At 38.2% G+C, this 27,748-nt stretch overlaps 1 protein-coding gene across 3 annotated transcripts in view; it reads left to right on the top strand.

The window, feature by feature from the left end:
* The window catches only part of Slc35f1 (solute carrier family 35 member F1), a 550,909-nt gene extending 523,383 nt beyond the window's left edge, over positions 1-27,526 (top strand). For all 3 annotated transcript variants that reach the window (XM_004651243.2, XM_045158979.1, XM_045158978.1), the window contains one exon: positions 24,329-27,526. In XM_004651243.2, coding sequence (XP_004651300.1) covers positions 24,329-24,553 — 225 coding nt within the window. In that variant the 3' untranslated portion in view covers positions 24,554-27,526. The remainder of the gene's footprint in view (positions 1-24,328) is intronic.
* Positions 27,527-27,748: the final 222 nt, after the last annotated feature.

Here is a 27,748-nt window from a genome sequence, read left to right as displayed (position 1 = left end):
TGGCTCTGTAGTATAGGGTAAAATCAGGTATGGTGATACCACCAGCCTCTTTTTTGTTGCTCAGTATTATTTTAGATATTCGAGGTTTTTTGTGATTCCAAATGAATTTTTGGATTGTTTTTTCTATTTCCATGAAGAAATCCTTTGGAATTTTGATAGGGATTGCATTAAATGTGTAGATTGCTTTAGGTAAGATTGCCATTTTCATGATATTGATTCTTCCAATCCAGGAACAAGGGATGTTTCTCCACTTTCTAGTGTCTTCTGCAATTTCTCGCTTGAGTGTTTTAAAGTTCTCATTGTATAGATTCTTTACTTCCTTGGTTAGGTTTATTCCAAGGTATTTTTTTTTTTGATGCAATTGTGAATGGGAGTGATTCTCTGATTTCATCCTCTGTGTGTTTGTTGTTAGCATATATGAAGGCTACTGATTTCTGTGTATTTATTTTGTATCCTGCTACATTGCTGTAGTTTTTGATCAGCTCTAACAGCTTGCTAGTAGAGTCTTTAGGGTCCTTTATGTATAGAATCATGTCATCTGCAAATAATGATAACTTGATTTCTTCCTTTCCAATTTGTATCCCTTTTATGTGTGTCTCTTGCCTTATTGCTATGGCCAAGACTTCCAAAACTATATTAAATAGAAGTGGGGACAGTGGACACCCTTGTCTTGTTCCTGATTTTAGTGGAAAAGCTTCCAGGTTTTCCCCATTTAGTAATATGTTGGCTGTAGGCTTGTCATAAATAGCCTTTATTATATTGAGATATGTTCCTTCTATTCCCAGTCTCTGTAGGACTTTTATCATGAAGGGATGTTGGATTTTGTCAAATGCTTTCTCTGCATCTAATGAGATTATCATGTGATTTTTGTCCTTCAACCCGTTTATGTAATGTATTACATTTATAGATTTGCGTATGTTGAACCATCCCTGCATCTCTGGGATAAAGTCTACTTGGTGAGGGTGAATGATCTTTTTGATATACTCTTGTATTCTGTTTGCCAATATTTTGTTGAGAATTATTGCATCTATGTTCATGAGGGAGATTGGTCTGTAATTTTCTTTTTTTGTTCTATCTTTGCCTGGTTTTGGTATCAGGGTGATGCTGGCCTCATAGAAGGAGTTTGGTAGAATTCCTTCTTTTTCTATTTCCTGGAAAAGCTTAAGAAGCAATGGTGTTAGCTCTTCCTTAAAAGTCTGGTAAAATTCAGCAGTGAATCCATCCGGGCCTGGGCTTTTTGTAGTTGGGAGATTATTGATAACTGTTCGGATCTTCATGTTTGTTATAGGTCTATTTAAGTGATTAATCTCATTTTGATTTAATTTAGGTTGGTCATATAGATCAAGGAAATCATCCATTTCTTTCAGATTTTCATACTTTGTGGAGTATATGCTTTTATAGTATGTCCCTATGATTTTTTGAATTTCTCTGGAATCTGTTGTGATGTTACCTTGTTCATCTCTGATTTTATTAATCTGTGTCTCTTCTTTCTTTCTTTTGTCAGATTTGCTAAGGGTTTATCAATCTTGTTTATCCTTTCAAAGAACCAACTCTTTGTTTCATTAATTCTTTGGATTGTTCTTTTTGTTTCTATTTCATTAATTTCTGCCCTAATCTTTATTATTTCTTCCCGTCTACTACTTTTTGGTTTGCCTTGTTCTTCTTTTTCCAAGGCTTTAAGGCGAAGCATTAGGTCGTTTACTTGCGACCTTTCTAATTTCTTAATATAGGCACTTAAGGCTATAAATTTACCTCTTAGAACTGCCTTCATTGTGTCCCAGAGATTTTGGTATGTTGTGTTCTCATTATCATTTGACTCTATAAATTTTTTGATTTCCTTTTTGATTTCTTCATTGACCCACTCATCATTTAGTAGTGTATTGTTTAGTTTCCATGATTTTGTGTATGCTCTATAGCCTTTCTTGCTAGTGATTTGTAGTTTAATTCCATTGTGGTCAGATAGAATGCAAGGAATTATTTCAATTTTCCTGAATTTGTTAAGATTTGCTTTGTGTCCTAATATATGGTCTATTTTAGAGAATGTTCCATGTGCTGCTGAAAAGAATGTATATTCTGCAGCCTTTGGATGAAATGTCCTGTATATATCTGTTAGGTCCATTCCTTCTATAACCTCATTTAGTCCAGATGCTTCTCTGTTTATTCTTTCCCTGGATGACCTGTCAATTGATGAGAGTGGGGTGTTAAAGTCACCCACCACCACTGTGTTTGGTGTTATCTGTGACCTTAGTTCTAATAGTGTTTGTTTGACGAATTTGGGAGCCCCCATGTTAGGTGCATATATGTTTAGGATTGTAATGTCCTCCTGTTGGAGTGTGCCCTTAATCAATATAAAGTGACCTTCCTTATCTTTCTTGACTAACGTCGGACTAAAGTCTACCCTGTCTGATAATGGGATAGCAACCCCTGCTTGTTTTCTAGGCCCATTTGCTTGATTCACCGTCTTCCAACCTTTCACCCTAAGATAATGTCTATCCTTTGTAGAAAGGTGAGTTTCTTGGAGACAACAAATTGTAGGATCCTGCTTTGTAACCCAGTCTGCAAATCTATGTCTTTTCGTTGGGGCATTGAGGCCGTTGATATTAAGAGATATTATTGAAAGGTGTGTATTTATGTTTGCCATTTTTGTGTGTGTGTGTGTGTGTGTGTGTGTGTGTGTGTGTGTGTGTGTGTGTGTTACTGGTTCTACCTGTGCTCTCTTCTGTTAACTGTTATTTGAGTATAGCTTGTTTTTTCTAGGTTCCTTATATGTGTGCTTTTCCTTTTGTTCAGCATGGAGGATTCTATCAAGTATTTTCTGTAGAGCTGGTTTTGTCTTCAAATACTCCTTTAACCTGCTTTTGTCATGGAATGTCTTTATTTCTCCATCTATTTGAATGGATAACTTTGCAGGATAAAGTAACCTTGGTTGACAGTTGTTATCTTTCAGAACTTGGAATATATCACTCCAAGCCCTTCTGGCTTTAAAAGTTTGTGTTGAATAATCTGCTCTAATCCTGATGGGCTTGCTTTTGTAGGTAACTTGATTTTTCTCTCTAACTGCTTTCAATATTTTTTCTTTGGTGTGTGTGTTTGGAAGTTTGATTATAATATGGCGAGGAGAGGTTCTTTCTGGGTTTTGTCTGGCTGGGGTTCTAAAGGCTTCCTATATCTGTATTGGCACCTCTTTCCCAATTTGGTGGAAATTTTCCTCTATGATTTTGTTGAAGATGCCTACTATGCCTCTGGAGTGGAGTTCTTCTTCTCCTACTATGCCCTGAATTCTTATATTGTATCTTTTCATAGTGTCCCGAATATCTTGAAATTCCCACTCATACTTTTCTATAAGTTTGTCTTTCTCTTTGTTGGACTGCATTAGGTCTGCCACCTGGTCTTCTAGCTTAGATATTCTGTCCTCTCCCTCATCCATCCTACTGGTGAGATTTTCTACAGAGTTTTTTATTTCATTAACTGTGTTCTTCATTGCTAGTAATTCTGACTGTTTTTTTTTTATTATTTCTATTTCCCTATTTATGTCTTGTATTGCCTTCTTTATTTCATTAAATTGGTGTCCTGCCTCTTCTTTGATTCCTTTGATTTCCTCTTTGATTTCTTCTTTGATTGTTTTCATGTGTTCTTTGACCCTTTTGAACATATTTATAATTATTCTTTTGAACTCTTTCTCAGGCATTTCCTCTAACTCTTTCTCACTGGAGGACATTTCTGATGCATTAATACTTTTAGGTGGATTTATATCGTCTTGCTTTTTAGGTTTCTTGTGTTATAATGTATATATGTTTGCATCTTGGATTAAGTTAATGCTTGGATTTTCTAGCTAGCTGTGTATTCTTTAGCTGTATCAATTGATTTGATGTAATATATTTTCAGGGTAATACCTTAAGGTATTAGGTGTGGCTCTTAAGACTCTCAGAGTATCTAAAAAGATGTTCTTAGGGGTTGTGTTTCCCTGCTTTAGGAGTATTCAAGCAGGCTGAGTGGAATAAAATACAGGTAGATTCTAAAATTTAACTAAACACTGTACACATTCAATCAAAAACAGCCCCGAGTATGTATGCAAGAGTAGTTATTATAATGTCCAGATCCTCTGTCAACAAAGAGGTTTAGATTTCTGGTCTGTTGAGGGATCCAAGTCAGCTTGTGACCAAGTGAGACCCTTCCCTGGTGCAATCCCAGTTACCTTGGGTGATTGTAGTCTCAGTCAAGTTGCTGCCTGGGTCGTTGGGCTGCTGTTCTGATTTCTGGAGCTGGGCACTTGCTTTTCCTATGGGGCAAACCGAGCCGCTGCTGCTGCCTCTGCTGCTGCCGTAGCTGCCACCACTGGAGCCACCACCACTGCTGAAGCTGCCATTGCCGTGTCCACCGCCGCTGCTCCCCCCCGAAGCCGCTGCTGCGGGATCTGCCACCGCTGACGCTCCTGGGTCCGCTGCTGCTGGGGCCGCTGGTACCGGTGCTGGAGCCGCTGAAGTTGCTGCCGAACTCTGCTCCTGCTTGGGTCCCGCTGTCAGCCCAAGTTGGCGTGGCCGGGTCCCGGGCCGCTGCTGTGTTCGCTGGAGCTGGGTTCAGGCGTTGGGGGAGGGGAGGGAGCTGCGGCTGCTCTGGTTGTCTCGCTGCTCCACGTGTTCTTCTACCTCGCGGTCTGCTCCTCCGTTGCTCGCTGCCGCTCTCCCCTCAAGTTTCCCGAGTTGCGGAGAGCGCGGTGTGAAAGAAAATCCCGCACCTGGCTTTTCCTGCGGCTCAAACCGAGAGTCTGGTGGTTTTCTGCTGCGCCGCGGCTGTGGCAGTTTGCCGAGCTGCCGGAGCCGCTTTTCCCGCCTGTGCGGTCTCTGGATGCTCTATAACTCTTCTACTTCTCCGCTGCCACCTCAATTTCCTATACACTTCACTTTTTAGTAAAAGTGTGTATTTTGCTGAGTTTTTTTTGGTCTTTTTCCCCCCTAGGCTACTTTGGCGTGGTACCTACGCCGCCATCTTAACTGGAAGTCCTTTTTCAATGATTTTTGACACAGAAGGTGGTATACTAAGAGACACTTACTGTAATCCAGACATACTCCATCTTACCTCCATGATCAGTTTTCTCACAGTAATCAGGATTAACCAGAATTCAACTCCCTTCTTTGCTTGTTGATTTCAAAGCATGAGGAACCTGAAGTGGCTGACAGTCTTAGCAACCAGTTTAATGTAATCATTGAGGAAAGCATGCTTCTCTTTGGAAATAAAACTTGCCAGTGGGTCACCAGGTTGAATAATGAGTGGCAGCACTTCCATTCCACCCCTTGATCCCACTGAAAGGAGACAGCTAATCTTTGGGACAGTTGTGCTACAATAGTATCACTTGTGCAAATGAAATGTATTTCTGTGGTTTTGATATTCAGTCTCCTCCAAAGTTAGTCCAGGGTGCACCTTTTGTTATTCTGAGGAATAGAGATGCTATAAGAACTAAAGTTGCATAACAGCCATTGCTCATTGTGTCTCCCACACAAATGTAATCCCTTCCTGACTGCATTATGTTAACCATGCATGAGAAGGTAACATATATGAGCTGTTGAACAGCCTTGGTTTTAACTGAGCCTATAATTAAATACTTTCACACAGTAAGCCTCTTGACAATTATGGTCTTTTTTTATATAGGATATAAGAAATAGAAATCTGCATGAACAAGGATTTCTATCAATTCATCAAGCCAAGTGAAAACGTCTGTTTTGTACAAGATAATGGCAGAAGTTCATTTTTAGCTCTCTATTCCTGTACTCATGTGTGAAATTACCCACAGGGGATGATATTTTCCTATAAAGGAACCTTATTGGCTTCAGATGGAACTGGCTGCAAAAATTCTAATGCCAAATGAAGTGGTTTTGCAAACCTCACAGAAGGCCTCATAAACCAAATTTCTGTTGTACTCAAGGCATAGAGTTGCCCTGGGTGACAATATTCAGCACAAAGATAGGCCACAGAACTTCATCATGACTGCTTCTCTTCTTTCTAGAAACTTGGTACTTAGAAATCAATCATAAATCTTAGCAATGCTTTGGTTTTTTGATTTGGGCAAAGATCTTATATTCTAACAAAGACATGGGGTCTTTTATCTCTGCCTAGATTAGATGATTATAAATACAGGGTTTGAATTCCCTGGAGAAAGAATGGGTGCATAGCATTAAGAAGCATTCTTAGTTTCTGGCCGGGCGTGGTGGCGCACGCCTTTAATCCCAGCACTCAGGAGGCAGAGGTAGGAGGATCGCCGTGAGTTCAAGGCCACCCTGAGACTACAGAGTTAATTCCAGGTCAGCCTGGACCAGAGTGAGACCCTACCTCAAAAAACCAAAAAAAAAAAAAAGAAGCATTCTTAGTTTCTATAATCAACTGATTTTCGGCAACTGTAGATTATATGCCATCCTCACATTTGGTATCCTTCATGATATGATAGAAAAGAAAGAAAAAAGTATTGCACTATTCAACCAGCAAGAATTATTCCTTTTACCTAACCCCCCAAAAAACACATAGAAGAAAATCAAGATAAAAAGAGAAGAAATAAAATGGAGATAAGAGTACAATAATAATTGGAAGATGGAAAATGTTTGGAATAAAAACCTGTTTCACTCCAGGCAATTTATTTCCAGTTCAATAAACCAAACTTTTATATTTTCAATATACTTAATAATAATAAAATGATTTTGTTAGTTTAGTATAGAGCTCAGAGCAGGAGGTCTCAGTGTCTTGTTTGTGTTGGTGTTTCTGTGGAGCCAGATCTGTCTGGTTTTCCTGGCTTGGATGACAGTTGTCACTGGCCCAGTGAGAGTGGACCAAACCCAAGCAGAGCCTTTCATCAGTGGATAATAACCTGGCCATAGCTTCCAACATTCTCAGCTCTGGTCAACAACCTCTCACAGCTCTGTACCCAACAGCTCTCTGAGGCAAAGTATGTTCTTAGTCCACTGGGAATCACATGAATGCTGAGAGATAGCCATTGCATTCTACTTATTGCATTTACTTATCAAACAGGGTATATGGGAGATTGGTTATTTCCCTTCAAAGATTTGTACCAAAAGGCCCACCCTTCAATCCTTAGCACTGAGGGACCCCACTTTTAGTTATTCTTCACAGGAAGTGTCTCATTAGAATATTTTCATTGGTATTGTGCTTCATTTAGTCACAGATATGTTTCCTCCTCCTCTACTTCCTCTTCCTCTTTTTCCTTCTTTTTTTTTTAAAAAATTTATTTATTTATTTATTTATTTTGAGAGCGACAGACACAGAGAGAAAGACAGATAGAGGGAGAGAGAGAGAATGGGCGCGCCAAGGCTTCCAGCCTCTGCAAATGAACTCCAGACGCGTGCGCCCCCTTGTGCATCTGGCTAACATGGGACCTGGGGAACCGAGCCTTGAACCAGGGTCCTTAGGCTTCACAGGCAAGCGCTTAACCGCTAAGCCATCTCTCCAGCCCCCTTCTTCTTTTTTAAGGCAGATCTTAGTCTAGCTCAGGCTGACCCTGAACTCATGGTGACCCTCCTATCTAAGCCTCTCCATACAGATATGTTTTTATCCCATTTTGTTACCTAGGACTTCCAGCTGGAATCAGCTTTAATTCTGAACAGAATTAAGTTTATTTATTTGTTCCTGATTTATAAATCACTGTTTGATATTCTGGTGGACTTATCTTTATATGTGTATTTTGTATCACACAGTAAGCATATTGGTGCTTTGTTTTACATTATAAAGCATATTAAAGAGCATTTTTATAAACTTAATTTTTAAAAGTCAAGTTTTTCCTAGGCATAATTGCCTTCTCAAATTAGCAAGCCAATTTTCCTACATGGAAATTCTTTCCAGCAGCTCTTGAACCCACATTCACAGCCCATACTGAGTTACCTTGAGAGTGACCAGTTACTGCATGTATTGCTCTGCTTATGCATGGAGGTACTGATTTCTGAAGCATCTCTTGAGTTCAAAGGTTCTAATACTTTACCTTAAAGATGTTTTCTACCAAAGAATTAAAAATAAAGGAAGTAGACTCATGAGAATCCCAAATGTCATGGCCAGCTAGCCTGGCATTCTCAGCATTAAACAAGAGAAATCCTGTCTCAAACAAGGTGGAAGACAAGGACTGATATACCCCAAGGTTGTCCTCTGACCTCCACATTCACATCATGGCTGGCACATTGAAGCATAAATGGTCTCATACATACAAACACATCACACACACACATACACTATGTTTCTAAGTAAACTTTTTTCAACAGTAGACTCAGAACAAGTAGAGTCACACAATACAACATGTCTTTTGAGCTTTAACAATAGTATCCTTGAGCCATGATGTATGCAGCTTTCCTTCCTCTGTTCGTCTTTACCTTAAAAATTTTTTTTTTAATTTTTATTTATTTGAGAGCGACAGACACAGAGAGAAAGACAGATAGAGGGAGAGAGAGAAAATGGGTGTGCCAGGGCTTCCAGCCTCTGCAAACGAACTCCAGACGCGTGTGCCCCCTTGTGCATCTGGCTAACGTGGGACCTGGGGAACCGAGCCTCAAACCGGGGTCCATAGGCTTCATAGCCGAGCGCTTAACCGCTAAGCCATCTCTCCAGCCCTACCTTAAAATTTTTATTAATTAGAAACTTTATTGTGTAGACAAATCATGTGTTCATCCCATTCCCTTCCTCTCCACCCCCATTCCACTAAAGGTCCTCCTCATTGAGGTATTGGTGCTGGTATTCACCATGGGGTTATGGGTTATGAATGCAGCAGTCATTGTGGAGGGAAGGCAATGCCTCTAGATACTCTTTCCCACCATGTGGCTCTTTCAGCCCCCTATTCTACAATGTTTCCTGAGCCTTGGTGGGTATGTTATAAGTCTACTTTAGTGTTAAGCTTTTAGCAACTTCTGTAATTCTGCTTTGATATGTTTTGAGTGTTCTTAGTGTCTGTCATCATCTCACTGGCAAAGGTTGTCAAGCCTGACATGAAAGCAGCACTCATGCTTACCCTACCAATTCCTCTGTGGTTTCACCTAGCCCCTAGTCAGGTTATCTTGTCTTGTCTTATTTGGATTTTGGTTCTCCTCTGTTTTCACTGCCTTTTGTAAAAAAGAAAACACACCCGTCAAAATCTCTTTATTACCTATGCTTATTCATTTAACCCATGCTACTCTGTTCATCTTTACTACCTAAGGGCTGGAAAGTATTTCCCTTCACTTACCAGAGGAACATAAGTCAGTAATGGCTGTGTTCAAGCAGATCAAACCAGCTGCCTCACCTCTCAAGACAAAGTATCCATATATGCAGGCAATTTCAGAAGGTGGGTCATATCTGGTTGGCAGCTTTATGATTTGACCCAACTTTCTCGCTCCTTCTAAGTGAAAAGTGGATTATTTCTATGAATTCCTCAACCTTACAAATGAGATCTAAAACATTTTCTATTCTTTTTTTTAGTTTTTGAAACATAGTTTGAGGATGGCCTCAAGCTTGCTGTATAGCCCAGGATGAACTTGAACTTGATCCTCTTATCTTCACCTCCTGAGGCTTGTACCATGAGTTACTGATGATTGAACCAGGGTAGGGGTACTTCTTCTGTGTTAAGGTACATACCCAATCATTCTTTTTAAAAAGATTTTATTATTTTATAATTGTTCCTGTTTCAAAATTTTTATTTATTTATTTGTGCACAAGGTCATTAGGCTTTTAAGACAAGTACTGTATCTGCAAAGCCGTCTCTCCAGCCCCCCAACTGCTCTATTTTTCCTCATATAAATGATATAACTCCATTAGCTTTACTTCTCATGTCATTCCCCTAAACACCCTTTTCCCAAGAAACTTCACTGGTGAATTTTCCAGTGCTTCTTCTTTCTCTCAGTCTCTTTTCACTGCTCAATAATTTTTGGGTCTAGAAGCATCTTTTTGTAAGAGCCAAAAGAGCATTTTAACTTTTTATTATCCACTAAATTTATAATTAGTTGCCATTATTAAGTACAAGCAGAACTGTTTAACAAAAATAACTCAAATCCAGTATGAAAATGTTTATTACATGGAAACATACCCAGAAGGGTCTACTTTAAGGGGTATTTTCAAGGAAAGAAGGAAAAAACAAGCCCACCACACAAAGTAGCCAGCACATACATTAAGAAAGAGTAGAGTTTCAACCAGGTTCTCTTCCTACTACACTTTATTCAGGGGATGGCTCATGCTCTACCTTGCTTACCTCTGCTCTCTTTTTAGTCAAGCTACAAGAGCAAAATTACACGTGAAAATTTCTTCTTCCTTACATATTGCAGTTGATATGTCTTTTCATTTACATTATCAATACATATTATTTATATAAAATGTTTTGTCATATTTCCATATATGTATGTAACATACTGTGATACTACTAACCCCCAGACTCTGTCTCCCCAGCCCCATCCTTTGGATCACTTAATTTTCTCTTCCAAAATGGTCTTACTTCTATTTTAATGCCTTTTCAAAATCTAGATTCCTTGTGTGATAGGAAACATGCAATATTTGTCTAATTTTAGTTTATTTTGTTTAACATGATGATATACAGTTCCAACCACTTTCTTGAAAATAGTATTTTGTTCTACTATATGGGTGTACACTGTATATATTCTGTGCACACACACACACATACACACACACATATCCATCTGTGCATGGGCACTTGGACTGCATCTATAACTCGGCTATTATGAATAGAAATCATGATACACACATGTATTCATATATCTCTGACTAGAATAAGATGAAAGCTCAATGTTCTTTTGATTAGAATTCTCTGATGGCCTAAGATTTAAGAGCATCATTGTTGTGGTTATTGACTACTTGTACTTCTTTTGAGAATTCTCTGCTAAGTGTTTTTGTCTATTTGATTAGTTTATATGTTCTTTTGGTGTTTAAATTTGGAGTTCCTTACATCGTCTGGATTTTAAGCTACTGTTGGATCAATAGCTTACAAAGATTTTCTCCCATTCAATAGGCTCTTCATTCAGCAAAGCCTTTATTTTTTTCTGTACAGTTTTATTTATTTTATTTTCATTTTGAGGTAAGGTCTCAATCTAGCCCAGGCTGATCTGGAATTCACTCTGTAGTCTTAAGCTGGCCTTGAACTCATGGTGATCCTCCTACCTCTGCCTCCCAAGTGCTGGGATTAAAGGCATGCACCATCATATCCAGCTATTCTGTATAGTTTTTTTAATATGATATAATCCCAATTGTAAATTAAGCATCAATCAATTTTCTGAGCTATTGACTCTTATTCAGAAAGTTGTCAGTTATGCCTATATCTTTTAAGTACTTTCCTTATGTGCTTCCCTGGTAGTCTCAAAGTTTCAGCTCTTATATTAAGGTCTTTGATTTATTTCAAGTTGATTTTTGTACAGGGTGAAAGACTGGGATTTATTCTCAGTCTTCTAAATAATGAATAGTACTCCTTTGAAAGAAGATGTGAATGATAGTGTTGCTGGTTGTAATAGTGCTCAGCCATAGTCACTCTCAGTTAAAAGTACATGAGGCCATGTTCTCTGAGTATTTAGGTTTTCTACTGAGAGTGTCAGTCTTTTTTATTGACATTTATCTTATAGTTTTCTTTGTTCTTTCTTTGTCCTGTGCTGTTTTTTTTTATTTTCACAATTTTTATTAACATTTTCCATAATTATAAAAATATCCCATGGTAATACCTCCCCACCCTGCCCTTTCCCCTTTGAAATTCCATTCTTCATCATATTACCTCCCCATCTCAATCATTGTACTTACATATATACAATACCAACCTATTAATTACCCTTCTCCCTTCCTTTCTCTTTGCTTTATGTCTCCTTTTTAACTTACTGGCCTCTGCTACTAAGTATTTTCCTTCTCATGCAGAAGCCCAATCATCTGTAGCTAGGATCCACATATGAGAGAGAACATGTGGCAATTGGCTTTCTGGGCCTGGGTTACCTCACTTAGTATAATCCTTTCCAGATCCATCCATTTTTCTGCAAATTTCATAACTTAATTTTTCTTTACTGCTGAGTAGAACTCCATTGTATAAATGTGCCATATCTTCATTATCCACTCATCAGTTGAGGGACATCTAACCTGGTTCCATTTCCCAGCTATTATAAATTGAGCAGCAATAAACATGGTTGAGCATGTACTTCTAAGGAAATGAGATGAGTCCTTAGGATATATGCCTAGGAGTGCTATAGCTGGGTCATATGGTAGATCAATCTTTAGCTGTTTTAGGAACCTCCACTCTGATTTCCACAATGGCTGGACCATATTGCACTCCCACCAGCAGTGTAGAAGGGTTCCTCTTTTTCCACATCCCTGCCAGCATTTATGATCATTTGTGTTCATGATGGTTGCCAATCTGACAAGAGTGAGATGGAATCTCAATGTAGTTTTAATCTGCATTTCCCTGATGACTAGTGACCTAGAACATCTTTTTAGATGTTTATATGCCATTCGTATTTCTTCCTTGGAGAATGCCCTATTTAGCTCCATCGCTCATTTTTTGATTGGCTTCTTTGATTTCTTATTATTTAACTTTTGTGTTCTTTGTATATCTTAGAGATTAATACTCTATCAGAAATATAGCTGGTGAAGATTTTTTCCCATTCTGTAGGTTGCTTCTTTGCTTTTTTCACTGTGTCCTTTGCAGTGCAAAATCTTTGTAATTTCTTGAGGTCCCAGTGATTAATCTGTGGTTTTATTGCCTGAGCAATTGGGGTTGTATTCAGAAAGTCTTTGCCAAGACCAATATGTTGAAGGCTTTCCCCTACTTTTTCCTCTAGCAGTTTCAGAGTTTCAGGTCTCATGTTAAGGTCTTTAATCCATTAGGACTTAATTCTTGTGCATGGAGAGAGAGAAGAATCTATTTTCATCCTTCTACAGACATATATCCAGTTTTCCCAACACCATTTGCTGAAGAGGCTGTCTTTTCTCCAATGAGGATTTTTGGCACTTTTATTGAATATCAGGTGGCTACAGCTACCTGGACTTACATCCAGGTCCTCTATTCTGTTCCATTGATCTTTTGTGCCAGTACCATGCTATTTTTGTTACTATGGCTCTGTAGTACAGGTTAAAATCAGGTATGGTGATACCACCAGCCTTACTTTTGTTGCTCAGTACTATTTAAGATATTCTAGGTTTTTTGTGATTCCAAATGATTTTTGGATTGTTTTGTCTATTTCCATGAAGAATGCCTTTGGAATTTTGATAAAGATTGCATTAAATGTGTAGATTGCCAATATTTTGTTGAGAATTTTTGCATCTATGTTCATGAGGGAGATTGGTCTGTAATTTTCTTTTCTTATTCTATCTTTGCCTGGTTTTGGTATCAGGGTGATGCTGGCTTCATAGAAGGAGTTTGGTAGAATTCCTTCTTTTTCTATTTCCTGGAAAAGCTTAAGAAACAATGGTGTTAGTTCTTCCTTGATGGTTCGGTAAAATTCAGCAGTAAATCCATCTGGGTCTTGCCTTGTTTTAGTTGGGAGATTATTGATAACTATTCGGATCTCCATGCTTGTAATAGGTCTATTTAAGTGATTAATCTCATCTTGATTTAATTTAAGTAGGCCATATAAATCAAGGGAATCATCAATTTCCTTCAGATTTTCATACTTTGTAGAGTATATGCTTTTATAGTAAGTCCCTATGATTTTTTGAATTTCTCTGGAATCTATTGTGATGTTACCTTTTTCATCTCTAATTTTATTAATTTGTGTCTCTTCTCTCTTTCTTTTGGTCAAATTTGCTAAGGATTTATCAATCTTGTTTATCCTGTCAAAGAACCAACTCTTTGTTTCATTAACTCTTTGGATTGGTTTTTTTGTTTGTTTGTTTGTTTGTTTCTATTTCATTAATTTCTGCCCTAATCTTTACTATTTCTTCCCATCTACTGATTTTTGGTTTGCCTTGTTCTTCTTTTTCCAAGGCTTTAAGGTGAAGCATTAGGTCGTTTACTTGCTACCTTTATAGTTTCTTAATATAGGCACTTAAGGCTATAAATTTACCTCTTAGAACTGCCTTTATTGGGTCCAGACATTTTGGTATGCTGTGTTCTCAATATTGATTGACTATAAATTTTTGATTTCCTTCTTGATTTATTCAATGACCCATTCACCATTTAATAGTGTATTGTTTAGTTTCCATGATTTTGTGTATGCTCTATAGCCTTTCTTGCTACTGATTTGTAGTTTAATTCCATTGTGGTCAGATAGAATGCAAGGAATTATTTCAGTTTTCCTGAATTTGTTAAGATTTGCTTTGTGTCCTAATATATGGTCTATTTTAGAGAATGTTCCATGTGCTGCTGAAAAGAATGTATATTCTGCAGCCTTTGGATGAAATGTCCTGTATATATCTGTTAGGTCCATTCCTTCTATGACCTCATTTAGTCCAGATGCCTCTCTGTTTATTCTTTCCCTGGATGACATGTCAATTGATGAGAGTGGGGTGTTAAAGTCACCCACCACCATGGTGTTATCTGTGACCTTAGTTCTAATAGTGTTTGTTTGATGAATTTGGGAGCCCCCATGTTAGGTGCATATATGTTTAGGATTGTAATGTCCTCCTGTTGGAGTGTGCCCTTAATCAATATAAAGTGACCTTCCTTATCTTTCTTGACTAACATCGGCTTTAAGGTGAATCATTACGTCGTTTACTTGCAACCTTTTTAATTTCTTAATATAGGCACTTACGGCTATAAATTTACCTCTTAGAACTGCCTTCATTGTGTCCCAGAGATTTTGGTATGTTGTGTTCCCATATCGTTTGACCCTAAAAAATTTTTGATTTCCTTCTTGATTTCTTCATTGACCCATTCTTCATTTAGTAGTTGTTTAGTTTCCATGATTTTTTGTATGCTCTATAGCCTCTCTTGCTACTGATTTGTAGTTTATTTCCATTGTGGTCAGATAGAATGCAAGGAATTGTTTCAATTTTTCTGAATTTGTTAAGATTTGCTTTGTGTCCTAATATATGGTCTATTTTAGGGAATGTTCCATGTGCTGCTGAAAAGAATGTATATTCTGCAGCCTTTGTATGAAATGTCCTGTATATATCTGTTAGGTCCATTCCTTCTATGACCTCATAGTCCAGATGCCTCTCTGTTTATTTTTTCCTGAGATGACCTGTCAATTGATGAGAGTGGGGTGTTAAAGTCACCCACCACCACTGTGTTTGGTGTTATCTGTGACCTTAGTTCTAATAATGTTTGTTTGATGAATTTGGGAGCCCCCATGTTAGGTGCATATATGTTTAGGATTGTAATGTCCTCCTGTTGGAGTGTGCCCTTAATCAATATAAAGTGACCTTCCTTATCTTTTTTGAGTAATGTTGGACTGAAGTCTATATTGTCAGATATTAGGATAGCAACCCCTGCTTGTTTTCTACACCCATTTGCTTGAAACACCTTTTTCCAACCTGTCACCCTAAGATAATGTCCATCCTTTGTAGAAATATGAGTGTCTTGGAGACAACAAATTGTAGGATCCTGCTTTTTAACACAGTCTGCAAACCTATGTCTTTTGGTTGGGGCATTGAGGCTATTGATATTAAGAGATATTATTGATAAGAATGTTTGCCTTTTTTTTTTTGTGGTTACGGTTCTGCCTTTGCACTCTTGTGTTAACTCGTATTTGAGTATTGCTTGTTTCTTCCAGGTTCCTTATATGTGTGCTTTCCCTTTTCTTCAGCATGTAGAATTCTATCAAATATTTTCTGTAGAGCTGGTTTTGTCTTCAAATACTCCTTTAACCTGCTTTTGTCATGGAATGTCCTTATTTCTCCGTCTATTTGAATGGATAGCTTTGCAGGACAAAGTAACCTTGGTTGACAGTTGTTATCTTTCAGAACTTGGAATACATCACTTTTAAAGTTTTTAAAGTTTTTAAAGTTTTTAAAGTTTGTGTTGAATAATCTGCTGTAATCCTGATGGGCTTGCTTTTGTAGGTAACTTGGTTTTTTTCTCTAAATGCTTTCAATATTTTTTCTTTGGTTTGTGTGTTTGGAAGTTTGATTATAAGATGGGGAGGAGAGGTTCTTTCCAGGTGTTGTCTGGCTGGTGTTCTAACGGCTTCCTGTATCTGCATTGGCACCTCTTTCCCAATTTGGGGGAAGTTTTCTTCTAAGATTTTGTTGAAGATGCCTACTATGCCTTTGGAGTGGAATTCTTCTCCTTCTACTATGCCCTGAATTCTTATATTGGATCTTTTCATAGTGTCCCGAATATCTTGAAATTCCCACTCATACTTTTCTATAAGTTTGTCTTTATCTTTGTTGGCCTGTATTCGATCTGCAACCTGGTCTTCTAGCTTAGATATTCTGTCCTCTCCTTCATCCATTCTACTGGTGAGATTTTCTACAGAGTTTTTTATTTCATTAACTGTGTTCTTCATTGCTACTAATTCTGAGTGGTTTTTCTTTATTATTCCCATTTCCTTATTTATGTCTTTTATTGCCTTCTTTTGTTCATGAAATTGGTGTCCTCTTCTTCTTTGATTTCATCTTTGATTCCTTTGATATGTTCTTGACTTCTTTGAACATATTTACAATCATTCTTTTGAAATCTTTCTCAGGCATTTCCTCTAACTTGTTCTCACTGGAGGTCATTTCTGATGCATTAATACTTTTTGGTGGATTTGTATCATCTTGCTTTTTAGTGTTTCTTCTGTTATAATGTATATATTTTTGCCTGTTGGATTAAATTAATGATTGGATTTTCTAGCTAGCTGGGTATTCTTAGCTGTGTCAATTGATTTGATGTTATATATTTTCAGGGTAGGAGCTTAAGTTGTTAGGTGTGGCCCTTAAGACTCTCAGAGTATCTACAAAGGTGTTCCTAGGGGTTGAGTTTCCCTGCTATGGGAGTATTCAAGTAGGCTGAGTGGAATAAAATACAGGTAGACTCTAAAATTTAACTAAACACTGTACACATTCAATCAAATACAGCCCCAAGTATATATGCAAGAGTAGTTATTATAATGACCAGATCCTCTATCAACAAAGAGGTTAAGATTTCTGGTCTGTTGAGGGATCCAAGTCAGCTTGTGACCAAGTGAGACCCTTCCCTGGAGCAATCAATCCCAGTTACCTTTTTGGATGATTTTGGTCTCAGTCAAGTTGCTGGCTGGGTCGTTGGGCTGCTGTTCTGATTTCTGGAGCTGGGCACTGGCTTTTCCTGTGGGGAAAACCAAGGCTGGCAACTGTGGCCCTGCCAATAGGCACCCCTGCTGCTGGAACCTCTACTGTTGCTGCTGAAGCTGCCACTTCTGGATCTGTCACTGCTGCTGCTAAAGCTGCCACTGCTGGGTCTGTCACTGCTGCTGCTGAAGCTTCTACTGCTGCTGCTGTAGCTGCCACTGCTGGATCTGCCACCTCTGCCTCTGTAGCTGCCACTACTGGATCTGCCACTGGCCACTATTGCCAGTGCCAGAGCCACTGATGTTGCTGTTGGACCCCTCTCCTGCTTGGGTCCTACTGTAGGCTCAAGTTGGTGTGGTCAGGTCCTGGGACCGCTGCTCTGTTCACTGGAGCTTGGCTCAGGCAGTGGGGGAGGGTAGGGAGCCACAGCTGCTCTAGTTATCTTACTGTTCCACGCGTTCTTCTACCTTGTGGTCTGCTCCTCCGTTGTTCACTGCCACTCTCCCTTCACGTTTCTTGAGTTGCAGAGAGCGCCAGTGTGACTGGAAGTTCCCCTCACCTGGCTTTTCCTGTGGCTCGAGCTTAGCCTGGTGGCTTTCTGGTGCACCGCCACCGCCGCCGCAGTGGGCGGACCTGCCAGGGCCACTTTTGCCAGCCTGTGCAGGCTCTGGATGCTCTGGATCTCTTCTACCTCTCCCCTAACGTTTCAATTTCCTATACACCTCACTTTTTAGTAAAAGTGTGTGTTTTGCTGAGATTTTTTTGGTCTTTTTTCCCCCTATGCTGCTTTGGCATGGTGCCATCTTAACTGGAAGTCTGTCCTGTGCTCTTAACACTTGAACTATATATGATCCAGAGATACATTTTTGTTCATATCTATTTGGGTCTCTAAATGCCTTCTCAATTAGCTCTTTTCTCCCTAGAATTTGTGAAAATTCTTCTATAATTTCATTGACTTATTTTGTTCATGCCTTTATTCTGTATCTTGAATTTGCCATATATACCATAGATATGTAGGCTTGGTCTCTCAATCCTGGCCTGGAATCTTGAAAGTTGTGGGCCTATTTGTTTCTTCTGGATGGAATAACTACTCAATTTCCTTTCAGTGCTGATACTCTTTTTTTCTACCTGTCTAGTCTACTGCCATACTACTATTGGGCTCTTGTTTCCATAATTTTCATTTGTCAGGTGTTTTATTTAGAATCTCAATTTCCTTGTGGAATTTCTCATCCAAACTTCTGACCTCGTCTAGGTCTGGAATTGACTTCTGTACTTCATTCTTATATTGATTTGAATTTTTTTTTTTTTTTTTGAGGTTTCTGCCAATTTTTTTTTTTGTTTATTTTTATTTATTTATTTATTTGAGAGCAACAGACAGAGAGAGAAAGAGGCAGATAGAGAGAGAATGGGCGCACCAGGACCTCTAGCCACTGCAAATGAACTCCAGATGCATGCGCCCCCTTGTGCATCTGGCTAAAGTATGTCCTGGGGAATCAAGCCTAGAACCGGAGTCTTAGGCTTCACAAGCAAGTGCTTAACTGCTAAGTCATCTCTTCAGCCCAGTTTCTGCAAATTTTTAAATACAGGCTTTTGAAATTTTTGTCCAGCATTTCAAACATTTCATTATCTTTCGATTGCTTGTTAAGGAGTCATGACATTTTGATGGTCCTGCACTTGCCTTTTCATATTTCTTGTTCCTATGTTGCACTTTTTGCAAAAACTATGGTGGGTATTTCCTCTGCTTTTAGATATGGGTTTTATTGGTTACCTGCTTTATCTTTATTTCCCAATCTTCAGTACTCTCTAGCACATAGAAAACAAACTGCTACAACAGAATACTGAGAACAAATATGGAACTATGAAAAAATTAGTTAAGGATAATATCTGTGCTACCATAGCCAAAGAATCAAAGTGGAAAAAAAAAAACGGTTAAAAAGAAAGTAGAAAGTTAAAAATTAATAAAGGTAAAAGTGATAACAATAAAAGTAAAATAACATAGGGAACATGGCAAGGGTAGAAGGTAAGGTAAAGTGAGATTAAATCAAAGGAAATTAGATGGATGGAAAAGAGTATGAGGAAGAGAACAGAGAGCAATAAATAAAAAAATCAAATTGCAAACTAAATACATAAATAAAACTAGATAAAGGTATGAAGAGAATAAAACTTTTTAACAATTTAAATAAAATAAAGTTAAACAAATAGTAGAAATTACAGCCAAAAAAAGTTTTCTAAAAGGAATTGGGAGGGCTGAGGAGATAACTCAGTGGATAAAGTTCTTGCTACACAAGGATGAGAACATTAATTTAGATCCTAGCGCACACCCACATGTCAGAAGTGATATTGCATGCTGTAATCCTGCTCTGGAGGTGGAGGCAGGTAGATTCCTAAGGCAAGCTGAATAGCTAGGTAGCTGAACTGACAAGCTCTGTGTATAGTGATATCCCTTGTCTCAATTAGATAGAGAACTGGGAATGGTGGCACACATATACTTAATCACAGCAATTGGGAGTCTGATGTAGGAGGACTTCCTTGAGTTCAAGGCCATACTGTGCTACAGAGTGAGTTTCAGGTCAGTTTGGACTAGAATGACACCCTGCCTCAAAAATAATAAATAAATAAATAAATAATAGAGAGTAAGAAAGGGAGACACTCGACGATGTACTTTGGCCTCCACATGCAAGTACCCACATCTGCATGCACCCTCATACACACACACACACACACATACACACACACACACACACATTCATACCACATATACATACATACATACAAAAAGAAAAGAAGTAGAGATGTTTCTTTCATTTTCTGATAGTAGACTCTGCTAGGTCTGGGGTATTGTAGTAGTTCACAGCTGAAGTCTATTTTAGTTCCCACCTTTCCAGCCATACAGGTTGGTTCTGTATGTGGGCTGAGTTCTGCACTAGTGATAGGTATGTTGTCAGTGTCAAGAATATTCACTTTATATGCTCCCCTTCTTGGAGCCATTGCTGACTTTAATTAGCTTTATGGTTTATAGAACAGCCAGGTTCCCACTTGTTCTAGAAGCTCCCCAATTTATAAACTCATGGCAAATAGTATCATACCAAATATGTGATCTGAAGGAAATCCCCAAATAAATCCAAGTGAGGGAAACAAACAAAACCCTGAATTCTACACTGAAGAGGGACCTCCGAGGGAACCCAGTACCCTGACTACTAGTCTCAGTGCTTTCAGATCCTGCCCAACAGTCAGCCATCCTGTGAGAAAGGAGGCTGTATAAATCAGGTGATCTGTGGGACCTTAGCTCAGGCCACTCAGACTCACTCAAAAGCAAACCACAAGTGACAGCAAGGCAACTCCCAAAGCTAAGCAGTCCACCAGCCATGGCTCAGAGCTTTCAGTCTATCTGTAACCCATAGGTGATGAGGCTAACTCCTTACATAGAGAGTGAGAGCACTACCACACTTTCCACAGACCAAGTTCTTACTACTTAGACTTCTCATCAGGGTTATGTCTGACCCTGTTTTTCACAGCTTCCTCTCTTAGCCATCAGTCTCTAAGACATGAGGTTGTTCCTTGTTTTGGGATCTCCTAAAGTAGTTTAATCCAAACAAAACACACACTCTCAAGATGGTACCTAGCTATAGCCAGCTGAGCTATAGGGAGTGATACAATAGCTTTTCCTCCAATTCTGGCCTGCCACACTGGAGGAGTCATGGCCAGACCAAACACCAGCACTATCTTTTTGTATCATCTCTCTATTTTTCCATCTGCTTCAGCAGTGCTGTCAGTTCTTTTCTTCCCTCCCTCCGTCCCTCTTATCCTGCTCTTTTCTCTATCACTCCTTAGAATATAGTCTCTCTTTTATTACCCTATCCTTCTCAATAAGAGTTGCATGGTGGAAACTTGTAATATACCATATGACTCCATAATCCTTCATATGTTCATAAATGCACTTTGAAATTATGTAATTTTTATTTGAATATACTGAAGTTATGAGTTTATTAAAATGGATCTTATATATATGATACCAATAATAAAATGAAAAGTCTGTCTGTCCTTAATAATGTGCTGAAAGTCAGACTAACTGACTTTAATTTTAATTTTAATGACTTTTAATTGCAATCAAATGCAATTATCTAAAAGCTATGTTTGACCTCTAGTTGGAAGTTAAAGAGTTAGGTTGAAGCTTATTGTCAGCCTTCCAAGACACTGCATCCCATACAAGGGCTTGCTTTAAACAATACACAGGGATTCTTATCATGTACAGTGAGCATTTTCCAACTTTTTTCACGATAGAAGACAACAACAGCCATGCCAATGTCTGCTGATATAGTGGACATCCTTTCTCAGCTTCTTCAAGGAATAAAGCAGATAAAAGGTGGACAGCCATGTGTCTGCATTACACAACACACAGAATGTTGGCTAGGAGATGGCCAATAGCACAATAGCACTCATAGCCCCAACAGTCCTATTCCAGCCTCTGAAGGAAACTCAGAGAGGTTTCCATCTTAAGTGTCCCAGTGAAGCTCCTGTTCTCTTTTCCTAGGGACCAGAAAAAAAGAAGAAAAGAAAAGAAGTCAAGCAGCCAAGACCACATGAAAGCTTTGATTGATTGGTTTTGAAGCAGAAGCTTCATAAGTATAGCATCCAGAATAAGGGATTGTTCTGTTAAGTACCCCTGGTGAAATTGCTTTTTCTTCCCCCCTATGGAGCTAAAAAGACAGGAGAAAGTGAAACCCTTCCTTGCTTTTAAAAAACTAAGTCCAACATTTCTGTCACATTCAGTATTTATCCTGACTGGGAGTGATGCTTGTTTTGCTGTTCCCTTTTTGGGGAAATGAAAACATTCTCTACTGACTATTAATAAAACTTCCTGGATGACTTTCAAGGTGCCTCTGTCATATAAAATTCCATGCTATCAATCTTTTGATCAATTTTTAAAGTGAAATCTGTATGAATTAAATAGAAATGAATAAGAAAATTCTTTGTACCATCATTCTGATGCTATGCCCAATAAAATTCTTTGTAGTAAATTCCTCTCAACCTTATAGGTCCATGTCCAAAGAGAGGCTGATCTTTATTAATGGAACAAAACAGTGAGATTACTACAAATTGCATGCTTGCTGTGAAATGCAAGTGTGATAAGTGCTGTATATTCCATATCAAATTTAATCTTTACAACCATCATACTTTGTAGGTGCTCTTGGCTGATAAATGAGCTTAAACATGAAAATCACAGAAAATTTTTCTATACTAAAACTAGAAAGTAATGGAGCTAGGATATGGCCTATTTTGGCAGGTAGGAGGCAGTGGTAACTACAAAGCCCTATTCTTAGTCTTCCTATCTCCATCTGCAACAAGAGGGACAGTCTCGTGCCCAAGAATATGCAGGCCTGGTAGTTTAATAACAAAACACACAAATGGAGTTTCAATGGTCATTAACAAAATATTTGAACTAACATTAGGAACAAACCCATTTCATGAGCTAATATGCAGCTAAAGAATGCAGCTGTTCTGAAATTACATGCAAACATACTGCCATAGTGTCCTTCTCTCCTCATTCTATCTTACAAGTCCATGAGTCAAAGAACAAGGCACATTTATTTTCATAAGAGAAAACAGAATTATTTCGAGTTTATTAGTGAATCTTCATCAAGTTGAGTCCAATATATAAATGAACATAGGGATGCTTTGTATGGCTTAAAGGTGAAAAAGAAAAGAATTAAGGAACTGAGAGAGGAGTATGGTAGAGAAACATCAGAAACTCCCTCTAGTCTTAGGCATGGTGATTCTGTAGAAAGGAGGTGGGATACTTAGCAAGAATTTCAGCTACAGGCATACTTTTATTCATATCATTTCTCAGGCTGTCTTTCCTATTATTGAACCACCAATGGTATTCATCCTTCAAACCCTTTTATAATAGCCATGCAAATTACCTTTCCTGTCTTCCTTTCTTCCAGATTCCAGTGAATTTTTGTCTTTTTTCAGTTGCTAATTCTTCCTGACTATGAGCATAAAAAATAGACTATAAAAATAAAAGAAATCCCTTAGTCCTATGGATGCAGGATGTGGTCAAGAATTAGTTAAAAGAGATGGTCTGAAATGATATTTGGCATTCCATAAGCACATTGTATTGTTTTTGTATATTTGTACCTCTGGGTGCCCACTGAGACTACTAAGGCTTTGATGGAAGAGACCAACCATGTATTTTGTTTCTCCTTTGCCAACACATAGTTCATACATATGATGATGTGCAAGAACACCTTCACTATGGAATAAAGGAATGAGTGAATTACAGAATAAGTGAAACAAGAAAAATGGCAACATATATATCTACCTGCCAACCATTCAAGTAATTGTTTCTAGTATAATACCTCAAAGAAGATCACAAGTTGTAATTTTTCAAAAACATTCTTAGGACTTGGAACCTATACCAAGCCACCTCCAACAAACACACACAAATGCATGTGTGTGTCTGCATGCATGTGTGCATGTACATGCATGAGCATACACACACACACATGCATGCACGCACTACATTGACAGGAAAGCAGTTTAGGAAGCATGCCATATATAGAGAGTCCTGTTTGGTTGACTTTTCAATGAGTAGGACAGGAAGGGAAATTTTACTCTTTCACCCTAGTAGCATATACTATACTATAATATAATATAATATAATATAATATAATATAATATAATATAATATAATATAATATAATATAATATAATCCTAGTGGCATATAATATAATGCCAAGATGGTTACCAAAGTCTCTTGCAAAGATAATTACCAAAATCAATAACATGTCCTACTATGAAGAAGAATTGTCTCTGCATTGGATAAAGATAAAATGTGAATGCCTTGATACAGCCATCAGTAAGGGGTTAGATGTTTTTGACTTCATTACTTCCTTTTATTGCTTTTAACTTGATGTATTTTAATCTGTGTTTAACTAACCTCCCCAAACATTGGTACTCCAATGGAAATTTTAGGGACAATTAGCTCAGTGTTCTCTTGTTAACCACAGGGCCTAGGAAAGAGATAAGGAGGATTAATGAAAGGAAAACAGTTTAGGAGAAACTTCACTTTCCATCAAGAGTGTTGGCCACCTCATCATGCCTGTTGCTACTGGAAGTAACTACTCTTACCCCTGGGCTTTATTATGTGTCAGTGGTTGGGTTCTGTCACTAAATCACTTTGCTATTATGTTTCAGTTTTCAGGACTTTATCTCCTGTCTTTCTTCACCATCCTCATCGGGCTAGTGCTCTACTCCTCCACCTCCACGTACATAGCCCAGGACCCCCGAGTGTACAAGCAGTTCCGCAATCCTTCAGGACCTGTTGTGGACTTACCAAGCACAGCTCAGGTGGAGCCTTCAGTCACCTACACAAGCCTGGGCCAGGAGACTGAAGAGGAGCCCCACATACGTGTGGCCTAGGATGAGGCCCACCCTGCCCACTGAGGACAACTCAGAGGCCAAATATTTGCCCATCACTTCTGTATTATACATAGAGAAAGGTATTTAATAGGTACAGTCACACAGGTGGACTGTAAGGTAGCTCATCCTTCAATAGCTAACGACCACTGGAGACACAGGCTCCAATCCACCTGACTCAGAGAGATGCCTGGCTAGTGTGTATCCTGACCACATCCCCTACATTACTTTGAAAATTTTTGAATCAGAAGGAGGATTATTGTTATAACGATTTATATTACTATTGTTACCATTGTTACACTGTCTTTCAGGAGGAGGTTCTGGACTCCTGATAGGATCTATTGTCAGACTCACATGTAGTCAACATAAGTCACTTTTCTATGGCGAGTCACTTTTTAAGAATCTTTTTTTTTTTTTTTTTTTTTTTGCACAGATGACAATGTGATGTGTGCCCCAGGAGTTCCCTGGTGAATTTGCTCATCCTAGGGACCTACTGGCTAGGGTTTCCTCTGTTACCTGTTGGATTGCCTGCTCAATAATGATTTTGTGCTGTGACCTTTGTGGGGAGGGGCAACTGATCATAAAATTCTCTATTCTAGGAATAGATATAAAACAAACATTTTGGGATTTTTATATTTTAATCTCTGATTACTCTAAGCCACTGCCTTTCTATTGGGCCACATGACTCAGCTAACCAAGCCCTGTGATGCAGGGTGAGGACTGTTCCATTTCTGTGGCTTACAGGAAATCCTTAAAATATTATCATTTCTGTTTAGGGTTATATATTGTTTTAAAATTTTTTCTGCCTCTCCCAACATCTACTCTTTAGAACCTTTTTTTTTCCTAGAGTTTCTTAGTGATAAAATGGAAATTAATCAAGACACTGGAAAAGCCATGGTCCTCTGCCCTCTCATTTCCTTGATACCTTTCAAAAGTATACCAGAAGGGAAACTCTCTCATAGAGTATCGCTGGCTATGCTACCTCCTTAAGTCACAGGTATGAGTATAAAGCGTTCTCTGATGGAAACTCAGTTGCTGTGGCCACTTGGTAGTAGTAAAGATGGCAACATTGAAAAGTATGGCATTTTGGTCATGTTTGATATCTATCTATTAACTGCATATGTTGCTACATTCATACAGACACAGAGAATACTGCAATGTCTTCATAAGGTTTTTTATATGTCACTAGTGTAATCTATTGCCCTAAAAAATGCCTTTTATGTCCCAAACAAGGGAATTAATAAACAGCAGATATAATTGTCATTTAAAATAGATTCTGTGTCATTGTGGAAGTACTCTTTATGTTTGGCTGACTTCAATACCATTCAATAGAATCCTTGATGGAGTCATAGAATTTGCATAAAATTTATGACATTTGTGACAGTTCAAATCAATATATTTCAATCAAGCAAATGAAGTAAAATACCAGTGAGAGTCTCTGTAAAGCAGAGACAGATGAGAAAGTAGAGCTTGAATGAGGAAACAACAGGCACAAATCACCCATGCTGCCCACCAGCACCCATGTGGCCCTTTCATAGTCAAGATCCATCACAGTTTACTTTGATAAATTGTGAGAACCTGTAAAACCTATATAACCTATAAATAACTTACTTGAAATATGTTTCTCATAATCTGAAAAGTATTTTTCCCTGAAAAATGTGAATCTTTCTTTAAAGTATTTTTTAGTTCTGCCCTCAAACATAGGAATAAAACCTACCTTCTCTGATTTCACCTTCAATTCAGTCACCTCAGAAACATGGTTCATTTTATTTTGGGGGAAGTGGGAAGGTTCACAGTAAAGCTGTGTCACATGAAAGTCTTACCACCATCTGCTTTTACTACCTTTTAAGCCAATTAAATGCCTTTCTCTGAATATTTTGTCCATTCAGATATGAAGAACTTTAAAGACCATGGTTTTATTTTTTTTGTTTACATTCTTTGGTTTGTAAAATTTGCTTGACTTGTTTAATTTTAGTATTTATTTTAAGACAAATGTTTTTGTCTTTTGATTCATTTTTATGACACTGATTTGTTGACACTCAGTAAGCTCTTATGAGAAACAAGTGGCTGAAATTATTTCCAAGTCCACTTAGTGGACTTAGAGTATTTTTTAAATTTCAAGTTCAAAAAGCTTTGCAATCAACTGATGGCTGAAAGTTGCCATCTTAACTATTTTATAGGATATTTTAATTGACTCCATTGTATGGAAACCAAATATGATTGTCAAGAACTGTATACCTTTTATCATCTAGTGTCCTTATAATCAAACTTTCATGTCACTGGGTCCCCTCAGCAAGAGTTCTAAATTGACCCTCAAAGACAAAAGACAAGACAAAAGGTAGCAAAGAACAATGTTTTCTTCAGTGTGAAAACAATGATCCTTTGGAAGCAGGGTGGGAAATAGGACTAGGGCAATGTTAACTGTAGCAGTTTTAGTTTTTGAGATTTCATAACCTCAATAGACACCAGCAAGAATTTCAGCATTTCACTCCACCATCATTCTCTCCTCAGCGAATGAGACTAGCAGTTTGTGTAAAATCTGATGGGAGGCAAACCACAGCTCTCTTCACCCCTGTTGGAGATAAGTGGTGCTTCTTAACCCTCCATGGAAACTTTCACTGGGAGCAGCACTTGCCTTGGTCAGACCTCCCTACAGCTTCAAACTTGAAATGCACGTAGACCAAGCAATGGAAGAATTTGCACCACTGTGCCCCATGAAAATGTTTCAATGTTTAGTTTAGATATTACTAACTTGTGCTATTAACCTTTTGACAAGTATTGTTTGTTTTGGGTTTATTTTTAATTTATAACTATTTAGTCTTCCCCAGCTAGCTACCAGTAAGTACAGTTTTTACCCCATGGGTAGGATGCTATCATCAAACCATGTAACAGAGCACACAAAAACCTTGACACTGCAAGTGGAAAATATGAACCAAAAAAAAAAAAAAAAAAAGAAATTTATACCAATAAGTTAAATGGACTTTCCATTTTTGATATTTGCATGCTCCCTTATGGACTGGCTGTGGCAATGTGATGCCTGTATAATGTTTTCAAATAAAAAGCAATGCTTTGTGAAAGCACTGAGTTTTTGGTTGTTGGTATGTTTATCTACACTATGACAGCCATGGCAGCAGCTCCCTTGGGAAGCAAGAAATAGCAACAACATAGCTGGGTACATGGCAAAACAAAAACTAGAGA

The sequence above is a fragment of the Jaculus jaculus genome, chromosome 9 (assembly GCF_020740685.1).
Source record: "Jaculus jaculus isolate mJacJac1 chromosome 9, mJacJac1.mat.Y.cur, whole genome shotgun sequence".
Taxonomy (NCBI): Eukaryota; Metazoa; Chordata; class Mammalia; order Rodentia; family Dipodidae; genus Jaculus; species Jaculus jaculus.
This window is presented reverse-complemented; position numbering and strand designations above follow the sequence as displayed.